The sequence below is a fragment of the Mixophyes fleayi genome, chromosome 2 (assembly GCF_038048845.1).
Source record: "Mixophyes fleayi isolate aMixFle1 chromosome 2, aMixFle1.hap1, whole genome shotgun sequence".
NCBI lineage: Eukaryota > Metazoa > Chordata > Amphibia > Anura > Limnodynastidae > Mixophyes > Mixophyes fleayi.
In genome coordinates this window covers 79,752,544-79,774,083 of record NC_134403.1, presented here as the reverse complement: position 1 = coordinate 79,774,083, position 21,540 = coordinate 79,752,544, and the positions used below count along the sequence as shown (strand labels likewise).

The 21,540-nt window shown below is 40.4% G+C and overlaps 1 protein-coding gene across 2 annotated transcripts in view; it reads left to right on the top strand.

Annotated features, from left to right (window-relative positions):
• Window positions 1-21,540, top strand: part of ARHGEF25 (Rho guanine nucleotide exchange factor 25) — a 253,296-nt gene that overhangs the window by 73,238 nt on the left and 158,518 nt on the right. Inside the window, exon 1 of one of the 2 annotated variants that reach the window (XM_075199352.1) lies at window positions 16,584-16,962. The exons of the other annotated variant lie outside the window; for it this stretch is intronic. Coding sequence (XP_075055453.1) covers window positions 16,869-16,962 — 94 coding nt within the window. The 5' untranslated portion in view covers window positions 16,584-16,868. Of the gene's footprint in view, window positions 1-16,583; window positions 16,963-21,540 lie in introns of those variants that run through there. 2 annotated transcript variants of the gene reach the window in all.

Below are 21,540 nucleotides of genomic sequence, written 5' to 3'. Positions count from 1 at the left end.
TACAATTCTGCACTAAGTATAGTACATTATTTTTGCTTTAGTTCCTATTTAACAGACATGTTCTTGGCTCCTGCCCTGTGCTTAGTAGATAGTCTAGTGCATCAAGCCATAAAAAGCCATAGTTTGCTAACTTTTTACCTAAAATATACTCTGGATTTTATAACAAGCAATTGCCATTTTTCCTGTACAAATCTTAGCTGCAGGGTATCAATTCTGATCTCAGTTATATGCACCATGTACTACAGTACATTCCCTGCCTGGATTTGTCCAAAGATTTATGAGGTAAATGAGATCATTTCATTGTGTTTGTTCTCTGCCAGGAAGTGCAAAACTGTCTTTTTCTCATTACGTATGTAGATTGTATTTATTATTGAGTTAGTCCTTGTATCTATATTGAACCTTGTATTTTTTCTTTCTTGTTTTACTGTTTTACTTGTTTTCCCATCTGGATTACCACTCCTTTTTACAGAAAGAAGCCACAACTTCAGGTTACAGAGCTGCTTTTTTATAAATATTATAATTCTGTCTATATTTGATTTCCATTGACCGCATTTACACCTTTGCCACATGTGTTAGATATTTCCCCTTTAAGTGAGCACCGTGTAAAATCCTTTTTCTGTATTGTGGGGGAAGGAGAAATTATTTCCGATCACTGCAAAGCAAAGGTTCTCTTATGTTAGTTGTGTTGGGATCCTCTTTGTCAACTCTTGGATTCATTTTCCAGTGGTTTCTTTTGCTGCTCCCCTTTTAGCTGCACTGCTTGCCTGCCTCCTGGTGGTGGGAAATGTCATGTGCTTTCAATGTCATGAGTTTTACTGAAGTTCTCCAGAAACAAATGTTCAGGGAATCTACTCTATCTACATTATCTGTTCATTGGATTCATTTTGTCAATTTCAACAGAGTGATTCAACACTAGAGGTAAATTTCTGGAGGTTATAAGATGAACTTTGCAACTAATATAGGTTTTGATGGGTTAATTATATCATAATTGCCTACTTTTGAAAAATCATTTCAGGGAGATTGTGTAAGGAACACCTAGGTCATGGGGCATGCCCTCAGACCCTCTCGACCCCCTCCCCCCCTCCTCAACCTGATCCTCACCTCTTTCCCCGTCCCCTGTTTTTTTTTTTGCTTCTACCTTCTGTTTCTTACACCCTTTCTCTTCTCTGCTTCTCTTCACCCCTACTCAGCCCCCACTGCTCTCTCTCAAAATAATTCTCACCCCCATCGCACTCCCAGCCCCCCTACCCGATTTGTGTGTCTCTCTCTCTCCTCCACCTCCTCTCCTCCTCACCAGACCCCTTCACTCTCTCACCTCCTCTTCACCACCTGAATATTCAATCAGCGACCTGCCCACTGTAGTGGCAGTTTGGGAACACAGTGTGGATCTGGGAGTCTCTTGGAGATTCCAGGGAGTAGCCAACTATGACCATGTGTTTCCTCAGGATACCTAGTGAGATTGACCTGCACACAGAACATAAGAGTGAGAATGTAGAACTAGTAATCTGCTGGGTTGATGACTGTAATCTGCATGTGTGTGCAGTCATTGGCCAAGCTGGCAATACATTAACATAACTGAAATCTTTCTCAGCTGTCAGCTCTGCTCCCAAAAGCAGAGCTGGACAGCACATATGTGGAGGGGTCATGTGATCCCTCCCTGTCACATGACTCACCTTCTTGCAGTCCAGGATGTTAGTGCGCATGCCCAGGTTTTCAGATGGCGCATGCGTACTAACAAAAAAAGATTAGAAGATCAACGCAGCTTTCTTCAGATGAGAAGAGGCTGCGATAAGGAGGTGAGTCACTTCTCAGGGACAGCAGGTTATCGGCACTGCTGTCCATGAGAACTTTCTTGATACAGTGCCGGAAACTTTCCATCGTTTCAACACAAAAAAACGATTGATGATAAATAGGCCCCCATATGTGGTAACAGATTGGACTTCAGCTCTGCACAATGTTGGACATGGGTACTCAGATGCAAATGGTACAGAGGTGAAGATGTTCCAGCAATCCTTATTTTAAAGTCACCTTTTTTCTGCAGTGAGACAGTTACTTTATATTTAAAGGTGATGAATTACTTAAAATAAGCAAACTCTGTGTGTTTATGCATTCCAGTTACTAGAGAGATGTTTGTGCAATCTCTCTGTTATTGACCTGTGAGGAAAATGTTTGTCTACACAGGACAATAAATATCTCATTAATTCCTAGAAAACACACAGCTCATTGAAAACTAAAGGCTCTTGGTCTCACAAAACCAATGCTGATTTTCAATAAACAACTTTTTAGAGGTGAGTGGTCCAGATTGGGGTGAATACGACACTTGTTTTACATATCCATGTTAAGCACCGTATTGACTCAGAGTTGCCTATTCTGAAGGTGAGGCAAAATATAATATTATTGCATACTTGCCAACTCTCCCGGAATGTCCGGGAGACTCCCGCATTTCGCGGGAGTCTCATGGACTCCCGGGAGAGTGTGGCAATCTCCCGCATCTGCCCACTTCCTAGTGAAGTGGGCAGAATTAGGTCCAATTCCCCGGGAATCGCGACGTTTGGCCCCACCCCCTGCTGTAAAGTGACACATTTGCGTCATTACGTCACGGGGGCGGGTCCAAAATGACGCAAATTTTGGAGCCCCGCCCCCATCACGCCCACCTTCCCCGGCAGGCTCCCGGAAGCCAATTTTAGAAAGGTGGCAAGTATGTATTAATGTGATGTCGTTTATATACACTACTTCCTCGTGACAGCCGTCATTTTGTCTTTGTGACTATGTTGAAGAACTTATGGGAGCATAGATGGAGCACAAATGCAAATTGCTGTTAATTGACCAGAAACCATAAAGACTTGAACACTATTGATGTGATTAGTTGAATAGATGAGTCAGAGCCAGACAGAAAAATGAGAGAGTAGCAAAAAAAATATAAATACAGAAATATTATAATATTACATAAGTATCAAGGGATTGTTACATAAATATTATATAAGAGGAGCTAATGTTGATTAATTCATGTAACAATCCCATGACATTTAAGTAATATCATGTTATTGATGCATTTGTATATTTTCCTGCCTCTTTGTACCTTTCATTTTTCTGATGGGCTCCGTTTCAGAAGAGCAGACTAGGGAGCGGATCAGCAGTCATCCCCGGCCCCTCACCACAGGGTCCCAAAACTATTGCACCTCCTGCAACTATTGTACTTCTGCCACTTTGAATATATCATGTGAACAATACACACTTTTTCACAGCCCCTCAATGAAGACCTTGTTATTTTGCTAAATATATTTTCGATTTCTTCAAATACATCTTTTTATAAACAATATTTGTTTACCTTTGCACAGAATTCTGGAGATGTCAATAATACAAATAGATTTCTATTACACTTGTGTTATAAATGACACAGCGATGATTGAATTTGAACTTCAGGTGGTCAATGGCGACAAGACACTGATGGGTGTCCCTGGCATGGAACCCCTATGGTTTTGGTTTTGGTGCACTGAGTAGACATTTAGTTTAGATCCAAAGATACCATTTACAGAAAAACATTTGCAGTGTGGCAGGGAATACCGTTGCCATGAAGGGGTGTACTTGGTCTGCAAAAATGTTTAGGAAGGTGGTACATGTCAAAGTAACATCCACATGAATGCCAGGACCCAAGTTTTTCCAGCAGAACATTTCCCAGAGCATCACACTTCCTCCGCCGGCTTGCATTCTTCCCATAATGCATCCTGATATCATATCTTTCCCAGGTAAACAATGTACACATACCCGCCCATCCACATGATGTAAAAGAAAACATGATTCATCAAACCAGGCAACCTTTTTCCATAGCTCCATGGTCCAGTTATGGCTCCCACGTGCCCATTGTAGATGCTTTTGACAGTGGGCAGGGGTCGGCATGGGCTATGCAGCCTCGTACACAGCAAACTGCGATGAACTGAGTATTCTGACACTTTTTGTATCATAGCCAGCATTAACTTTTCATCAATTTATGCTACAGTAGCTCTTCTGTTGGATTGGACCAGACAGGCTAGCCTTCACTCCCCACTCGCATCAATGAGCCTTGGGCACCCATGACCTTGTCACCGGTTCACCCGTTGCCCTTCCTTGGACTACTTTGTAGGTACTAACCACTGCATACCGGGAACACCCCACAAGACCTGTCTTTTTGGAGATGCTTTGACCCAGTCATCTAGCAATCTCAATTTGGCCCTTGTCAAAATCGCTCAGATCCTTACGTTGCCCATTTTTTCTGCTTCCAACACATAAACTTCAAGAACTGTCCGTTCACTTGCTGCCTAATATACCCCACCCCTTGACAGGTGATATTGTAACAAGATAATCAATGTCATTCACTTCACTTGTCAGTGGTTTTAATGTTGTGGCTGATTGGTGTATATGATATTGCTATTCTTATGCTGTGCTGTGTGAGAGACTTACTGTGACAGTGTGCCCATGATTTATATGAATGTTTTAACACTTTTCTATCATACAGAAATCAAAGCAGGTGCTAGAAAGGGTGCGGTTATCCAGAAAGGAACAAACACAGAGAAACATCATCCAGCACGCTGCTGTGAACCAGTATAAGAGCTGCTATCTGCAGTCTCAGTCACACACATATATGTGAAATGTTAGCTTGTGAGCAGGACTCTCTTTCCTCTTTGTCTGTGTGTTGATACACAGTTTTGTTTATTACTATGTTTGTTCCCAGTTGGAAAGCGCACAGAATATGCTGGCGCTAAATAAATTAATAAATAATAATATAGTTGAGTACTAATGTAGGAACACAAACTGCTCAAAAATAATGTTATCTTAAGAGTTTTTGTTTACAATTTTTCATCAAATTCAAATCACATATTTTAGTGAGATCCAAAACACAAGCTCTATTTTGTAAATAGTAGAATAGTTTTAGACAAGGGTGTAGCACTGCATTTCCATAGCAGTCGGAGACGTCACTCTGTAACCGAGGCACCCGCTATGGTCTTCTGTGTATGTGCAGGAGCCAAGACTTTAAGCCCCATATAGACTTTCCATTCCAGAAGTAAAATTTCAAACAGGGCTTCACTACACATGTCCTGGCTCCTGCACACGCTCAGAAGAGCTGAGTAGGGGGCTGGTCAGCATGCATCCCCTGGCCCCGGACCCTCTCACCACCGGGCCCCAAAACCATCGTACCTTCTGTAACAGTGGTATTTCCACCACTCATTTTAGAATCAAAATAATAAACCCAAAACCTAGGGTATGGCACTCCTCTCTACATCTAAAATACAGGATAATAGAACTCAGGCATCCATTGCTAATATGTTGTCCCCCTGGCCCAGGGGTTGGCTGGTCTGGTGGGCAGGGGGGCATCTGCCCCCTTGAGCCAGTCCCATGGCTGTGTCACTGGGCAACGTTCATTTTTTTCTTTTAAGATGTTTCTAATAGGCTGCTGAGCTGAGTCTTACCCCTAGGGCTAAGGTTCACCAGCCAGCCCTGTCCTGCCCTTTAAGGAGATTGACTTGTTCCAAAGCATAATTAGCAGAAGTCAAATTTGAATCTATGAATAATAAAGGATACAAATCACATGAGTCTTTCCACTAGTATTCAGGTGGCATGAATCATGATTTGCACTGCAGTTAGTCTGCTGAGATGAATTGCTTGCCATTGTTGTCCTGAAAGGCATGTGCTATGTCTTAAGTCCTCTCAAGACAGTAATACCATATTACAATTTCAATAATTGGCAATTTGCTGTTGGATAAATGTTGTTTTGTTGCAGGTTGAAATACCAGTTAATGGACAAACATAATTTTCTCCACATATTGACACACATCCTCAGTGTTTCTGTAGGCTGTACAATACAAACACAATACAGGCAGCAACACACAAAGGCTTCCTAGCTCATAACAAGCTGTTCCGGATGTCATGCTCATTGACTTGAATATGATTTATATTTGTAACAGCTGTGTTGAGAACTCCTGCCCTGTAGTAAATTACCCCCGACTATGTTGGTGGCAGAACCCCCTTAGGTGCAATAAAGTGTCACCAGGGCAGCTGATAGATACTTTTGCCTATTTGTTGGATGCATAGGTCGGCTAGCTCACTCGGTTCCACTATATATATATATATATATATATATATATATTTATATATATATCATCATCATCATCATCACCATTTATTTATATAGCGCCACTGATTCCGCAGCACTGTACAGAGAACTCACTCACATCAGTCCCTGCCCCATTGGAGCTTACAGTCTAAATTCCCTAACATACACACACAGACACAGACAGAGAGAGAGACTAGGGTCAATTTTGATAGCAACCAATTAACCTACTAGTATGTTTTTAGAGTGAGGGAGGAAACCGGAGCACCCGGAGGAAACCCACGCAAACACAGGGAGAACATACAAACTCCACACAGACAAGGCCATGGTCGGGAATTGAACTCATGACCCCAGTGCTGTGAGGCGGAAATGCTAACCACTTAACCACCGTGCTATATATATATATATATATATATATATATATATATATATATATATATATATAGATATATATATATAGATATATATCTATATATATATATAGATATATATATATAGATATATATATATATATATATAATGTAGCACGCTGTAGCACCCACCAATTGTAGGGATAGGTGCTAGTCCAATGAAATGAATCTCTGTTTGCAGTGCTCTGAAAGCTGCTTTTCTTTTTACTGACATATGCTACTAATTATCTTATGGGCGTGTAACAGACACAAGCTTTCAGTCTGCAAAAATATTAAAGTACAAACAGCACTGTATGAGAGAGGTACATTGTAAGTGTCAGTGATAGCGCATCAAGCTATGGAGAGTATTTTAATCTTTGTTTCCTCTTGTTTTTGTTTACATAGCCATCATTTGTGTTTTAGCACTCTGTGTCCCAACGCCCCCTGATCCTCATACACCTTAGCTTCTTTGTACTTTGAAGAGGGAGTTATTACCATTGTTTAATGTTTTCAATGCGGTTAGAACAAATCAAAGTAAAAACAATACAAAACAAAGACCTTGGTGCATGGCTCACCACACATACTAACATGAGGATACACTAAGCAAAGGTGGAGAAACAAGACAGAAACACAATAGGAAATACAGAGATTTTGCAAATAACACCTACAAATTACCTGGGATGTTTTATTTAGGGAACAACATTAAAAATATGCTCTTGTGGCATTTGGAAATAGTAGTTAAGAATATTAGTCGTCACCCAGTCTAACAATGCATTCGAGCTGAGTCAACCCATAGCGCTGTACAGAGAATATTTGCCACTTACATTATGGAGAGGACAGGGTAAATGAAAGTACTCCTTGATTCAGGGGGTTACTGGGTATTGCTGAATGTTTAAACCAAACTTACTCCATCTGCATTAGTGCATCATATTATACCATACTTGCCAACTCTCCCGAAATGTCCGGGAGACACCGGGGAGAGTATGGCAGCCTCCCGCATCTGCCCACTTCCTAGTGAAGTGGGCAGAATTAAATCCAAAATGACGCATTGGTGTCATTACATCACGGGGGCGCGGGCCAAAATGACACGATTTTCTGAGCCCCACCCCCCGCACCGCCCACCTCCCCCTGGCAGCTCCAAGACTCCGATTGCCATAGGTTGGCAAGTATGTATTATACAAGACTCGGGAGTGGATTGTAGACCTAAGGGAGACAAAATAGGCCTCCCCTACCTCAAGATAGAACTGCAGCAGGACTGTGCTCCTTCCTAGAACAAGAGGTGTGAAGCGTGGTCACATAGCCATACTGCCCTTCAAACTCTCAGGTGGTCCAAAAATTGGGATCCAATTCCAAAAGTTAAGTAGATAGAGAGTGGAATGATTTAATCAAACAGTGGGCATGGGCTGGCTAAAAGGAGGTGTGCTTTACACAGACGTCATGTGGTTGCAAAATATAGAGTAACAGAGTTGCTTCCATCTTTTTTTGAATTTATTGACATTCAGAAAAAACAATAGAGCAAAGCATAGAAACTGAGCCACAGCAGGTGCCAAGATTACAAAGCTGAGCCATATTAGATGCAAATAAAAAATATCCAGATGTACTGTGTGTCAAAAATGTACATTTTAATATAGGTGCTATGACAGAAAAAGTAAATACTGTGTGTATCAAATTAAACTGTCCATCATATTCCAGCCAACGACCAACTCGCACATTACATTCAAAACCAAATAGCGCAATCATTTAGCTTATAATGCTCTTATATAGCCTAGTAGTGCCCGCTTATAGCCTTATAATGCTTCTATTTAGTCTTAGAATTACACCATATACATCATCATGTCACCCTAGATCCTTACTGTACCACTTTATAGCCTCATAATTTCTCCATATATCCTTGTAATGCCATTGTGTATATATATATATATATATATATATATATATATATATATATATATATATATATGGATGTTAACAGATTTGTTTGCATTATCTTCTATTTTAGGTTAATTTGCATTTTAAGCGATAGCGGAATGATGGGTGTCTAGGGTAACATTCTCTAGATGTGAACATTCCAATGCTTAATAAGATGGATTGTTGAAGGGAAAGAATGTGCTGTGTTCTTAAAGGTGTCTTGCGTCAAAAGGGTAAGTTGCTTTCATCCCTATAGAACAGATGGTCAGGGCTGTGCTATAGCTTGTGGCTAAGGGCATAACTCTGACTTTTACTAACGCAGGTTACAGGTTTGTGTAATGGGTATGCGTGCGGTGCAGGGTTTTTCAATAATTTAACCCTGTGATTGTTTTTTCTTCTCCCTCCAGCAGCCTAATGGTTAAAGGCTAAGTTTGCTGGAGCTGTTTAGAGGCAGAAATTTTGGCAAGAACTTGCATAGTTTCCAGCAAGGCCCATTATAAAAAGATTCTCTTCCTGCTGCTTTTTTTAACATTGGGTTAGGGTTTCACAGATGAAAATTGTACATTTTGCGGTCTGGAGTCGGCTTCTTCCCTCCATTGGCTGTCTTCCTGCTTGAGAGTCACAGCGTGGATTTTTATCTGTTACTTTTTAAAGGGTTGAGCTTTTAATTTGGATCCTTAATATAAACCCTCTCTGCACTTTGACATTGGCTGCAGAGGTGTTACTGACACACAGATCACCATCCAGACTGATTAAATTACATGTCAGATGCTGCTTAATGGGGAAGGGCAAATCATCAAAAATGAGAATTGTGAGCAAGAGATACATGTAGAATCATTTTTTACATCAAATAACTTTTATTATGCGGAAACTTATTTTTATCACCATCATTTATTTACATAGTGCCACCAATACCGCAGTGTTGTATAGAGAGAATATTTGTCATTCACAGCAGTCACTGCCCCATTGGAGCTTACAATCTAAATTCCCTACCACACACACAGATTAGTGTTAATACCTTCCACTAAAGTGTAGTTATATTTTCGGAGTGTGGGAGGAAATTGGAGCACGCAGTGGAAATCCACGCAAAAACGGGGAGAACACACAGATATGGCTCTGAATAATAAGGTTGTGAATCAATCTCATATCTGCAGCGCTGTGAGGTAGAGGTGCTAACCACTGAGCCACAGAAATGTCCTCTGTTTTTGAAAACGTATAGTATGTTAGATAGTTGTTCCTATTGCTTTAAACTAATTATTTCCATAGCTGGGGGTACTTGCGTTATTAAAAATAATCTGTAAGAGCGTTCTTGTGTTACTGTTATAAATACTATCGGTCAATGACCTACTGCAATGACTACAGTATAATATTCATATTATTATACGTCTGCACTTCCCAAATCCTACTCAACATATATAAGTGTTGGTGTTATAGCTCTTTGCATTGTATAAGCATGTTCCTATGAAAGTCAAGACACGTGCCCGGATTTATTGGGAGAAGAAATGCACATACAATGCAGGTCTTGGGGGAAAAAAAAACGTTGTGTTTCTAGGTATTGTGGACTACAAGCAGAATTAGAGAGAGTGTTTTCAAATCCTATTATCGTTGCTATATTCTGAACATCATTGTCACCTACCATCAAGCCGTTCAGAATGCTAAGGCAGTTATAAGTGCTTAATGCTACCAATAACTTCAAATGACATTATTTACCCTCTTTGTACACCACAAACGTTGCATTTTAGCTAGACATTTATTCTTACTTTTTTTCTTTGATTATCAGTGTTTTAATTGGATTATGAGTATCCATATTTCTGTGCAGTTAATATTATTAGCAAGTTAGGCTCTACTGATGGGGTAATAATTGTAGATATTGAGAAGTCCGCTTTATAGTGCACTTGTCACCTTGACTTAACATTGTATCATTCAATAGTATATACAAATAATTATCCCGAATACTATATATCTCTTACAGAACTACTTACTTTTCTCTATATCTTGTTTTACCTGTTTGTCTCCTACCTTTGTTGCTGCCATTCTCTGACTATAATACAAGTGGCTGCAGTAAGGCTGGTTACACACTACAGTGTTTTCAGCCGATAATCTGGCCAATCACACAACAAACAACCGTTATGCCTGATATCGCATTAGTGTGCACTCTGCAACGGTGAACGATTATTGATCCAAAGTACATCGCATCATCTGATTGATTTTTAAACCAGACTAAACATCTTGTTTATTGATGGAACAATGTTGTTCCAATCCTGCAGTGTGTACGTACTCGTGACCGGCAGTGTCCATAGATCTCTATGGAGCCTGCAGAGTCACGATCTTCTCAGCCAATGCTTATGACAGATGAAGAGCACAGATCTGAACGAAAATGGTGTAAAATGTGTTTAGTGTGTACACATGAATCAGATGTTGATCGGGACTTTTTTTAATCGTTGGTAAAATCGTTATCACATTAGGAGAAAATTTGTATAATGTGAACCCAGCCTAACCAAATGAAAGGGAGGGGACAGATGAAACATAGTTCCATAGTGTGTTACACAAAGAAAGGTCATTTAATTTATACTTAACATATACTCATTTATGTAATTTCAACATGTTGTTTTATATTTTAACTAGCAGGGTCCCCCGGCTTTGTGTGGGCCCAATTTGTAATGTGTAGCAGTTTTTATATATTAGCAAATTATTTGGTAAATAGACCAAAAATGCTATTTAAAAAATAAAAGTTGTCGCTTTGTGCCGTTGTCGTAATGTCGTGTTGTCACAAGGTTTCCTGTCAGCAGTCTAACAATTTTTACAACCAAAAAAATAAAGTTTTCAATACTTGGCGCTCTGTCGCTTTGTCGTATTGACGCGTTGTCACTATGTGGCCTATTAGGTTACTTTTCAAAGTGCGGCCAACAGTCTCCATAATATTCAGCAATTCCTAATACGTGCAATGACAGTGCCCAGTATATTACATTGAGCTGTTGTTCTCCCTGTGCTCACTATGGTATATAAGCAGTACCATAACACATTGGGCCTAAACATGCCTAGTATGCTTATATGGCAGCAGGTGGTGACCATCAAAATCACTCACCAAAGGTTGCGTACACGGAGCAACTTTCGACCATCAGGCATAATTTATCTTAGTGATGGGCGGAGTCACGGATGGCCCATTCATCTCCAATTCCCGGCAGCACCACTATTTTCCCCTGCACATGCAAACTCAGACAGCTGATATGAGTTCACAAGGGAAAGAAATATAATAATTCAGGCTTTCACAGGGAGCTAGGTACTGGGGAGGTGGGCCACCACCGCAAAGCAACTGCACCCCTTGTGAGCCTTATAGTTCTACCCCTGCTGTTACCCTAGTTTACTGCTAGGTACTGTATATTCTTATAATAAAGATGCTTTAGTGGGATTACACATAAAACCAAAAAAGACTAACCTATTCCTGGAAAAACAATGCTGCAACACAAGGGGTACAAATTTATTTATTTTTATTAAAATTTTTTGCCTGCAAGGAAAATAATATGTAGGCACGCTTTGGGAAACAACAGCCCTCTGCTTTAAGCACTAGGGCACCTCTTTATACCCCTGGCTGGTGAGTGTTAGGATAACAAGTTTTCATCTATGGTACTAATGGTTCCAGCAAACCCTGGCAGCCATAAACTGGTTGGGTTTGCTGGCGCTTGTAGAACTACAAGTGCCAACATACCCTTGGCTGCCAGAGCAGCCTATGCATCAGATCCCAATAGAGCTTCTCTGTAAATAGATAGAATGACCTATTTTGTGTATAGATTTACCACTGGCTAACTCTCAACAATTACGGAACACATTAAAATGAATATGCCAGAATTTGTGTGCCACCTAGAATAGAATTAGCGCAGGTCACCTTTTTTTCAATACCGCCCTAGCCATAGGATGTTGGTCCTCGTCTTAATGTGGCATTTGGTGTTTTTACCACAGAAACATCAAGTACAGTGAGACCATAATCTAATAATTGTAAAGTCTCAAATTGATGAGGATTTCCCTTTATACTGGAGAGTGTGAAAATGTGGTGTGTGTCTGCTTTGTATTAACCTACAAGAGGTACACAATGTTTTAACAAAAAACTCCCTCGCATTTTTTATTTATAGAACCCTTCACCCCAGCTGGGAAAACTGCAGGGGCCCTTTACATTGATATAACATGGTTGCGTGGGTTTCCTCCCGGTGCTCCGGTTTCCTCCCACACACAAAAAAATATCTGGTAGGTTAATTGGCTTCTGCCGAGGTTAACCCTAGCATCCGTTTATGTGATAGGGAACATAGATTGTAAGCTCCACTGGGACAGGTAATGATGTGAATGATTAGATATTCTCTGTAACGAGCTGCATAATCTGGTGAGGCGATAAAAAGGTTAATAAGTAGTAGTCAATGTGGTTTATCAGACTATGAGCTCTGGAGTAGCTATGGACAAACAGGCGACAGCAGAGGGAGTTTCTCCAAAATAATTTAAAAAAAGGTCTTGGGGCAAAGGGGGTTATAAAACAAATAAAATATTTGGGTCAGGTTAAAAGTGGAGCAATTTGTAATAAAATCATCTGCCACTGCAAAAGGTGATGAAAGACAATACCAGTGCAAATCAGGCTGCTTTGTATGAAGTGGTGGAACTTCGCTCGCCATTGTAGGAGCTACCAGGTCCGAGGCTGATGAAGGGACCATAGCTGCCACACCCCCGTCATTGGTAGAGCCTGCACAGAAATTCAAACAGACTTCACTACACATGTTACGCATCCTGCGCATGCTTAGAAGAGCAGTGCGAGAACGTCAGATGGATGGACCACATCGCCCCAGACAAATCTTTGCTATGTTGCCGACGCTGTAGTGTTCCGCTCCTGTTTTTGTGCGTGAAAATTAGCAATGCATAATAACATACTTGCCAACTCTCACAGAATGTCCTACGAAAATTGGGGTAGGTCTCTCGGGCTCCCGGGAGAGCAGGCAAAAATCCTGCATATGGCAACATGCTCCTCAAAATGACGAGATTCACGGTGAATCGCGTCATTTTGGCCCCCCCACGACAAAAACAGCATTTTTGTCACGAGGGCTGAGCCAAAATGATGCGAATTACTGAGCCCCGCCCCTCCCGCCCTCCAACTACCCCCCCCCCCCCCTGCCTGGGATCTCCCGGAATTAGCTTGCCAAAGGTTGGCAAGTATGCATAATAAATAAACATGGAACATTCATTTTTATACTGTACTCAGGGCAAATATCAGCTGGTAAGAAACAAAAAGTAAGCACTCATAAAGAACTGTTATGTTTTCATATGCAACCAGCATGCGGATGACCACTGATACTATAGCTCAATAGATTTTACCTTTCGCTTTAGCTCAATACAACATGCCTGCAATAAACTGATGTGATGAATGCTGTGTAGGCCCTTTTAGTGATGAAGTAGTCACATGCTATTTATACTATTTCCTAACTTTCCGATCCCTGTGTACAGCTAGAAGATTCCAAGCTTACTGTAGGAGAAACAGATGTCTGTTAAAGTACTAATACTATGAGGGTTACTAAAGCAAACATAGCTATGTGGACCACAATGCACTGTTTATAAATCGATCTATTGTAAGGCCTAGATGCATATTCAAGGCCCCAATACACAGCTTCCACCTCAGAGTAATCTCAGAATACATAATAAGTTGCAAAGTCAGAGTTTGCTATTTTCTCTGTGAGAGCGACATTAATATAGCAGTCACTGGCCTCATATTGAAACAGAGCCATTTGTCTACAGACACTATCCAACTATCAGTAAGCTTTCACTCAATTCAAATACAATAAATCTGTTTATCAGCACTTAAATGGTGTAACTGATTATGAAAATGGGTTGTACCACCTGTTCTGGAAAAAAAATCTTATTTCTGTTATATTTTGCCTATAAATAATACTGACATTGTGTCCAAATATCAGTTGGTAAATCTTATTATAGAAAAAAAAACTGTTCAGTGAGCTAAACAAAATTACTGTAGAACAGAGTAAACATATGTTGGTGGTAAGTAAGCAGATAGTTGCCTACTCTCCCGGAATGTCCGGGAGACTCCCGAATTTTTAGGAGTTCTCCTGGACTCCTGAGAGAGCAGGCAAAATTCCTGGATCCAGATTTCGGCGTTGTTAAAGATGGCGCGTTTAGCCCCGCCCCCTGCTGCGATTGGCTAAAATTGCCTGAGATTGACAGGGGCGGAGCCTAACGGTGGCCCGCACATGACCACGTGCCCCTCGACGGACCCCCTCCCGGAAAGCTGCCTGCAAAAGTAGGCAAGTATGAGTAAGCATGCTGAGAGTTTTAAATCAGCTGCAAACAACTAGAGAGACTGCCTACCTCCTCTTAGACTAGGGCTGAGGTTTGAGACCAAAACATAGCCAGTCACTCACTTGTGATTCTTTCTTTGTAAAGCTACTGTACCTTACCAACAAATAAACTAATTATCAATAATGTGTTTATATTATCATTTTATACAAGTTCCTAATTTCCACGCAAACATAAGTATAGGCGTATGTGTTCAGAGTTGAAGGTACATCCAGGTCTGAATAAGAAGCAGACAGGTCCAATTGACAACAGACACAGTCCTTAGACACAATGTTACCTATCACATGTGATTCTATCTTGGATAACTATGATTCCAATCATGTCATGCTTACATAACTTGAAAACAATTCCACTTTTTAAATGTTAAATACTCCACTAAAATATAGATTAATTTGAGACTTATAGGATATGAACAAATCGTAAGAATGGCATCTAACACGAGGAAAAAGATCAATGTTATTGTGCAGTTTGTTAGACGAGAAAATAAGAATATTTCAAGGGATAACATTTTCAAGGCATGCATCTTCAATACCTGGGACTGTCAATCATAGATTTCTCTGGCATTAACCACTGTACCCATAGACCTCTATGGTCACTACAGCATTATGGTATTTATTAAGCTGTGAAAAGCAAGTAACACCAGGTCAGGATGGTATTAAAAATCTATTGCAAAGGGTTCCAGCTGAAGCGTCTCCGGATTTGCTGCATCCCTCCTGGGAGACAGCATTAACGGCACAGAACTTTCTCCATTCGCTGGAAGCATTAGGCTGCTGGTGGACATTAAAAAGTTGTCATGTAGGAAGGGGGTCTTTGCCGGGGCTCCAGGAGCAGCCCGACATGGTAAATTACAGCGGTATTGCATTATATATGACTACGATTGGCAGCGATACATAATGTTTGGTACTGCTGTTTAATATAAAATAGACCCCTGTTTGTATAACATTATTTATTGTGTCAATTGCTTGGATTGGTATTGAAATTTATAACTGTTATGTTGGTATTATAAGCCTGTGACACCAAGAGGTATATTTACTCAACTGCGGATTTGAAAAAGTGGAGATGTTGCCTATAGCAACCAATCAGATTCTAGCTGTCATTATGTAGACACTACAATGTCGGCCACATACCAAACTTTTGTCTGGAGCCATGTGGTCCATCCATCTGATGTTCCCACACTGCTCTTCTAAGCATGTTCTATAAATAATAACTAGAATCAGATTGGTTGCTATAGGCAACATCTCCACTTTTTCAAATTCGCAGTTTAGTAAATATACCCCAAAAGTCTGAGGGGCATATTCAATTAGGATTCTGGTCTACGTTACCGCAGAACCTGCGCAGTATTGCCGGTAATACGGTATCGCAATAACGTGGATTTTCTTTCGCAACCCTATGGGGTGCGAACAAAAATCCACATTATTGCGGTACTGTGGATTAACTTTGCGTCCCATTCCGGCACGATCCCACGGACCAGAAACCTAATTGAATATGCCCTTGAATGTGAAGAGGGAAGAATTAAATAGCAGGCAAACTGAATACAAAGACTACTGTCAATATTATCTTCACCATTTTTTAATTACAATATAACCAAGAAAAGTGTGGAAAGCACCCCCCAGTTCAACACTAAATTCATGAATAGATCAGAATAAAACCATTCTGCAGTCAGCAAGGAACAAACAAAGGCTGAAGTGTGCGAGCTGGAGTAGTAAAAGTTCTTTTTTTTAAACATTGAAAATAGTGAAGTGATATATAGTGGGTCTGGGAACAGGGAGACCTACAGTGACAGTGCGAGCAGACAGTGGGAAGATGGAGGGAGGAAAAAGCGATTTCTGGAAGAGCCACTGACTCCTCCTATAAAGTGGCTCTCGGCAACAGAACAGCTCTGTAGCTACCACTGTATCACACAGCTTCCCTCAGCCTCTCTCCGCCAGGTTTAGGGCAGCAGCTGGCTTCTCTCACTCTCTTGTCTTTCTACATATCCGATCCCTACAGTACTGTGTATCTGATCACTGCTCCTCCCTGCCAGTTCCCCGTGCCGTGCCTCCCCTCTCTGCTTTGCTGGGGTGTAGCGCTGTCTGGAGGGCAGAGTGGGGGCGCCTCATCACTGGCATGTTTTGGACCGGGCTCGGCATCGCCATGCCTGGGGAGCAATGAGAGGGGGCAAACCACGCCACGGCTGTGCTTGCCAAAACCTCTTCCGCAAAGTCCTGTCTCAGTGCCTCTGCTGCTACGCCCGGGTGAGAGGTTAGTGGAAGCGCTGCTATTTCACTTCTATGTAAGAGTCACGTTATCTGTGTGTCACTGTCTGCATCTGGGGTTATGGATGTACCCCAGCACCCACTGCAGATTGGATGGTGTCATCCCCAACTTCAGATCACAGGAATGGGTTCCTGCGCTGATTCCTATAATGCAGTAGCACATAGCTAGCTCCTGGCTGTACTATCTTAAATGCTGCTACCACAGCCCAAGTATGCCTTCATAAATAGGTTTAGATTACAGAGGTATGCGTTCAGAAATAGATTCAAATGACATCATTGTTGTTGTATTAAGGTTGTGTTTTGAGGAAGAAATTATTTTCTTCTTTTCCAGCAGAACACTGTATTATATGGCAATGCTGTTAAGTGATTTTTATGGTTATCTTGTGCCACAAGCATGCATGATGGTTATGTGAGGATGTGTATTGTAGTCCTGGGCCACATTGATGCCCATGTATCTTGTAGTGATGTGCACATATGATATTCCCACGGTCCTCCGTGTTTTGAAATGTGATTCTGCAGACAAACTGTGCCTCTGTCTGACGTCCCTCCTGGATCCCAGAGTCCAGTATCACCTCACTGTCTGGCAGGCTCACTACCTAACTAACAGCTTATCAGAAACGAATCTGGCAAGTGCTGATCATCTAACTTTACATATATGTTTTTGCTGTGTGGGTAATAACATTTTAGCAGCTGACGCAGCCCCTTCTGAAAAAGAACATTTATTTTTTTCTCTTTTATGGGAATATAGCAGATTTGTTGGTTGCCAGCGATGATTCCCATTGAAAGGAATTTGCATTGTCGAAGGATTAATAAAACTCATCATTGAATGTTGTTCATGTGTCATGGGGAGCAATACATGCTAATACAGATGTCCTCAAACCAGTCCTCAGGGAATCCCTAGATGAGAGGGATTTAAGGCAATCCATGATTGGATACAGGTAAGGCCATGCCATAATTCTGGCATGTTAAGAGTTCTCTGAGGACTGGTTTGAAGAATGTTGATATTATCTATAATACCTTTCTGTTGATTCCATATGTAAGTGATGTGTATTTGTAGCAAAGATGTATGAGCCATTTAACACTAATGGATCTGGCAATCACTACTTAGTTGTGTAGTGACAGCAAATTAAGAAGTTATAGGGCATAATATAAGCTCTGGGAAGTACATATGGATTGGTTCTCATGTCACCTTTTTTTCACAGGTTTTTAAACATGTGTCATATATCTATCCCTTCTCATACCTTCATTGTATGTCTTGTGTACACCCTTTTCAGAGATTGCCGTTTGTGATTGGTCCTTCTGCGTACCCCTCTTCCCCTCTGCCACTAATTTAAACTGGCAAATGTCATTGATTTGTCAATTCTTTATTAAAGAACTGGCAGAACCCTAGGAAATGTGGCTGAAAAAAAAAGTAAACGCTACTGTCACATAGGTAAATAACAGCAATGTGTCAATAGAAACAATGTATACAATATATGGCTAACATACCAGGTCATTATGCATGTTAATTTAGCACATAAACAAATTAAATGTATTTGTTTAGATTGTATTTTAGATGCAGCAACACCCAAATTGTAAAACTAGTAATCAATACGATGATAAACGGGAAAGTTAATATCAAAATGAGGAAATAGCAGCGGGAAAGTTATAGGTTTACTTTCAGGGAGTTCTACAGATATTTGTAAGGAAACATCACTTCTGATTGTAACCAAATACTTTCTGATACAAACCTATTTTTGTTACTGTGTGCTTTTGATTTTGTTTAAATTAAACTTGTATGATGGTAACAAAAATGTATTCTAGTCATCCCTTAATCTACTAATCTGTGAAGACATTTACGGTACTTGATATTGGTACTGGAGAAATCACTAAAAGCTTTACTGTGGATTACAGAATTGGATTTTTTTACTAGCATGTCGCTACCCCAAGGCGAAGCCTCAGGAGCTGCTACGCATTAGCCGTTTTTCCTAGGGTTTTCCTCTCACAGCCCTCGCTGAAAACTGTAGGGTGAATGGGAGGGCCAAGCGGAGGTTGTGGCTTGGTTTTTCCCACTTATCTTTCTGCCAATGTTTTAAATTGGCAAATAGCATGGATTTACCAGTTCTCTTTATTAATAAATAACTTGCAGAGTCCCAGGAAAAACAACTGTATGGAGCAGCCTCAGGGCTCTGGCCAAAGTTAGTAAACTTCTACAGTAGGCGTTAGTGTAGCTTTAAAATACTGCCTGCATTTGGCACACGTTTTAAGCATTTGACTTGAACAATACAATAAATGTTTTCATCATTAACTGCTGGGAATATTTATTCTATAAAGAATATACATTATGTTTTTGTTATTTGCTAAATGCAGCAATGATAGTCTGCGTTAAAATGACCATACTAACAATAATACTGCACACTTTTACCGTAGTGACGGTAATAGGGTGCAGGCCGCGTTATTCCTAGAATAACACGGCCAAATTGAATTGGCCCCTAAGAATGATGCTTAGAATAAGCTGCCTCAGATGTGGTCTCTATTATTAGTGATCAATGGGCAGCAAAAATATACCTTAAATATTAACAATATGGATTCATAACACAAGTGAATCTTCATCAGCAGTCACTGTGCACACAGGTCAGTGAAAATACAAAGCAGGTTAAAAGCGCAGACAAACCCTTGTACCTTGTTCCCACTTCTAACTGAGCTTTTGAATGGTTTCCTCAAGTCCTCCCTGTAGCATATTGTACCATGTACTTAATGAGAGCTCCCATAGGACTCTATTATATCCTGCAAGGTGTTATCGCTCATGAACACTGCAGGCAACATTCAATCTGACGCAAAACACTTTACAGAGAGTGTATGTACAGGTTCATTCACTTACATTAATTTTTTTAAAGTATCAGTGCAAATGTTTACTGGGTTATGTGTGCGTTAAATGTGTATTAGTAACACCTAAATATAAATCATGGAATAAAGCAGTAAGGTGTAGAATTAGCAAGGCACGAGCAAGTTAAGGTTGAAGGTGATGTATACAGTCTTGGTGATACCATTATACTGATACTTAGTTCAACGGTTATTGTTTGAAAACCCAAAGATATTTAAATGATCAGGAAGGGAAATGTTTTCGTCCATTGACAGATTTCCTGTGCAGTTGTAAGACCACCAGGATTCTTTATAGTTGTGCAAATTTGACTGAAACTTAGACCATTTCATAGGTGGTGGAAATCATTGTTCTTATCCTTCATTCCAGCCAGGTGCCAGTAAGCTGTAAAAACGGACAATGCGCCTATTGTTCCACACATAAACCAATATATATTTTTTTAAAAAGACGATTAATCATCTGAGATATCGAGTATGTAAATTTCTCCCCACTTTCATGAATGATATGAAACATAAATGATGGCTGAGTGAGTAGCATATTAAACCATGTTTACTGGTGATGTTTTCATATGTGCAAGATCGATACTTTCTACTTTTCAAAGAGTAATAAACATTCAACTTATGCACCTGTGTATGTGCAGTTATCTGAGCATAGTTCTTGTTCACTACTTCACCAAGTCAGTTACCCCACAGTCTCATCCTTACATCCCTCTCGTTCCTCTCGTCTTTGTCTCCATCTCACCCCTTGTGTCACCTGTATGTCTGTCTTTCCCTTTAGGCTGTAAGCTCCTTTGAGCAGGGCCCTCTTACCTCCTGTTTCCACCACTTATAACTTTGCTCACCAGCTACTGTGCCCACCTCCTTCTTGGGCTATCTGCCCACTGACTCCATTCCTGCACTTCTGTGCACCGTTTCAGTGGCTCTTAGTTTGTTAGCTGCACCCACACTATTGGGCACAGGTTTCCAGCTTGTGCTGAATATACCTCGCTCAGCCTCACCCCTTTCAGCCTGTCTCATTAGTTGTGCTTAAAGTTATAGTGTTATTGTTTATTGTACTGTACTGTTTATTGTGCTGTACTGTTTATTATGCTGTACTGTTTCCACCTTGTACTGTCCTATTGTTTGTACCCTGTAAGGGACTCTGTGGACATTTGGTTGTGCCTTACAAATACAAATAATAATTATTATTATTATTATTATTAATAATAATAATAATAATAATAATAATAAGAGAATGACCCTCCCCCCCTTCAATTGACCTCAGCCAAGTTTCAAAATTTGAGTAAATTTGAACCTTGGCAAAACCATGTTGCATTGGAGGTAGAGGTAAATTTAAAATGAGGGGACAGATTTATAGTTGGGATAGGGCATGTCCTAGATTAACTTTAAATTTCAATGTACAAATAAGCTATCATATATTTTTGTGCTACATGAAAAAATCAGTATATATCTTATGTGCAAAATAATAAACCAATTTGCACCCCTTGCATTGTAACATGGTTTTTTCTTACTCCTGTTTTGCCTTACTATCCTTAGTAAATCAGACCCAATATGAGCAGAATATATATTTTAATTTTGCCCAGAGTGACGTATATCCATGTACTTTTTTACTTTCTGATCCATCATATTTTTCTCACATTAGTTAGAATTTCTTATCACATTGATCATTTATTAACATTGTACAGCTGGGACAGGAGCTGTGATG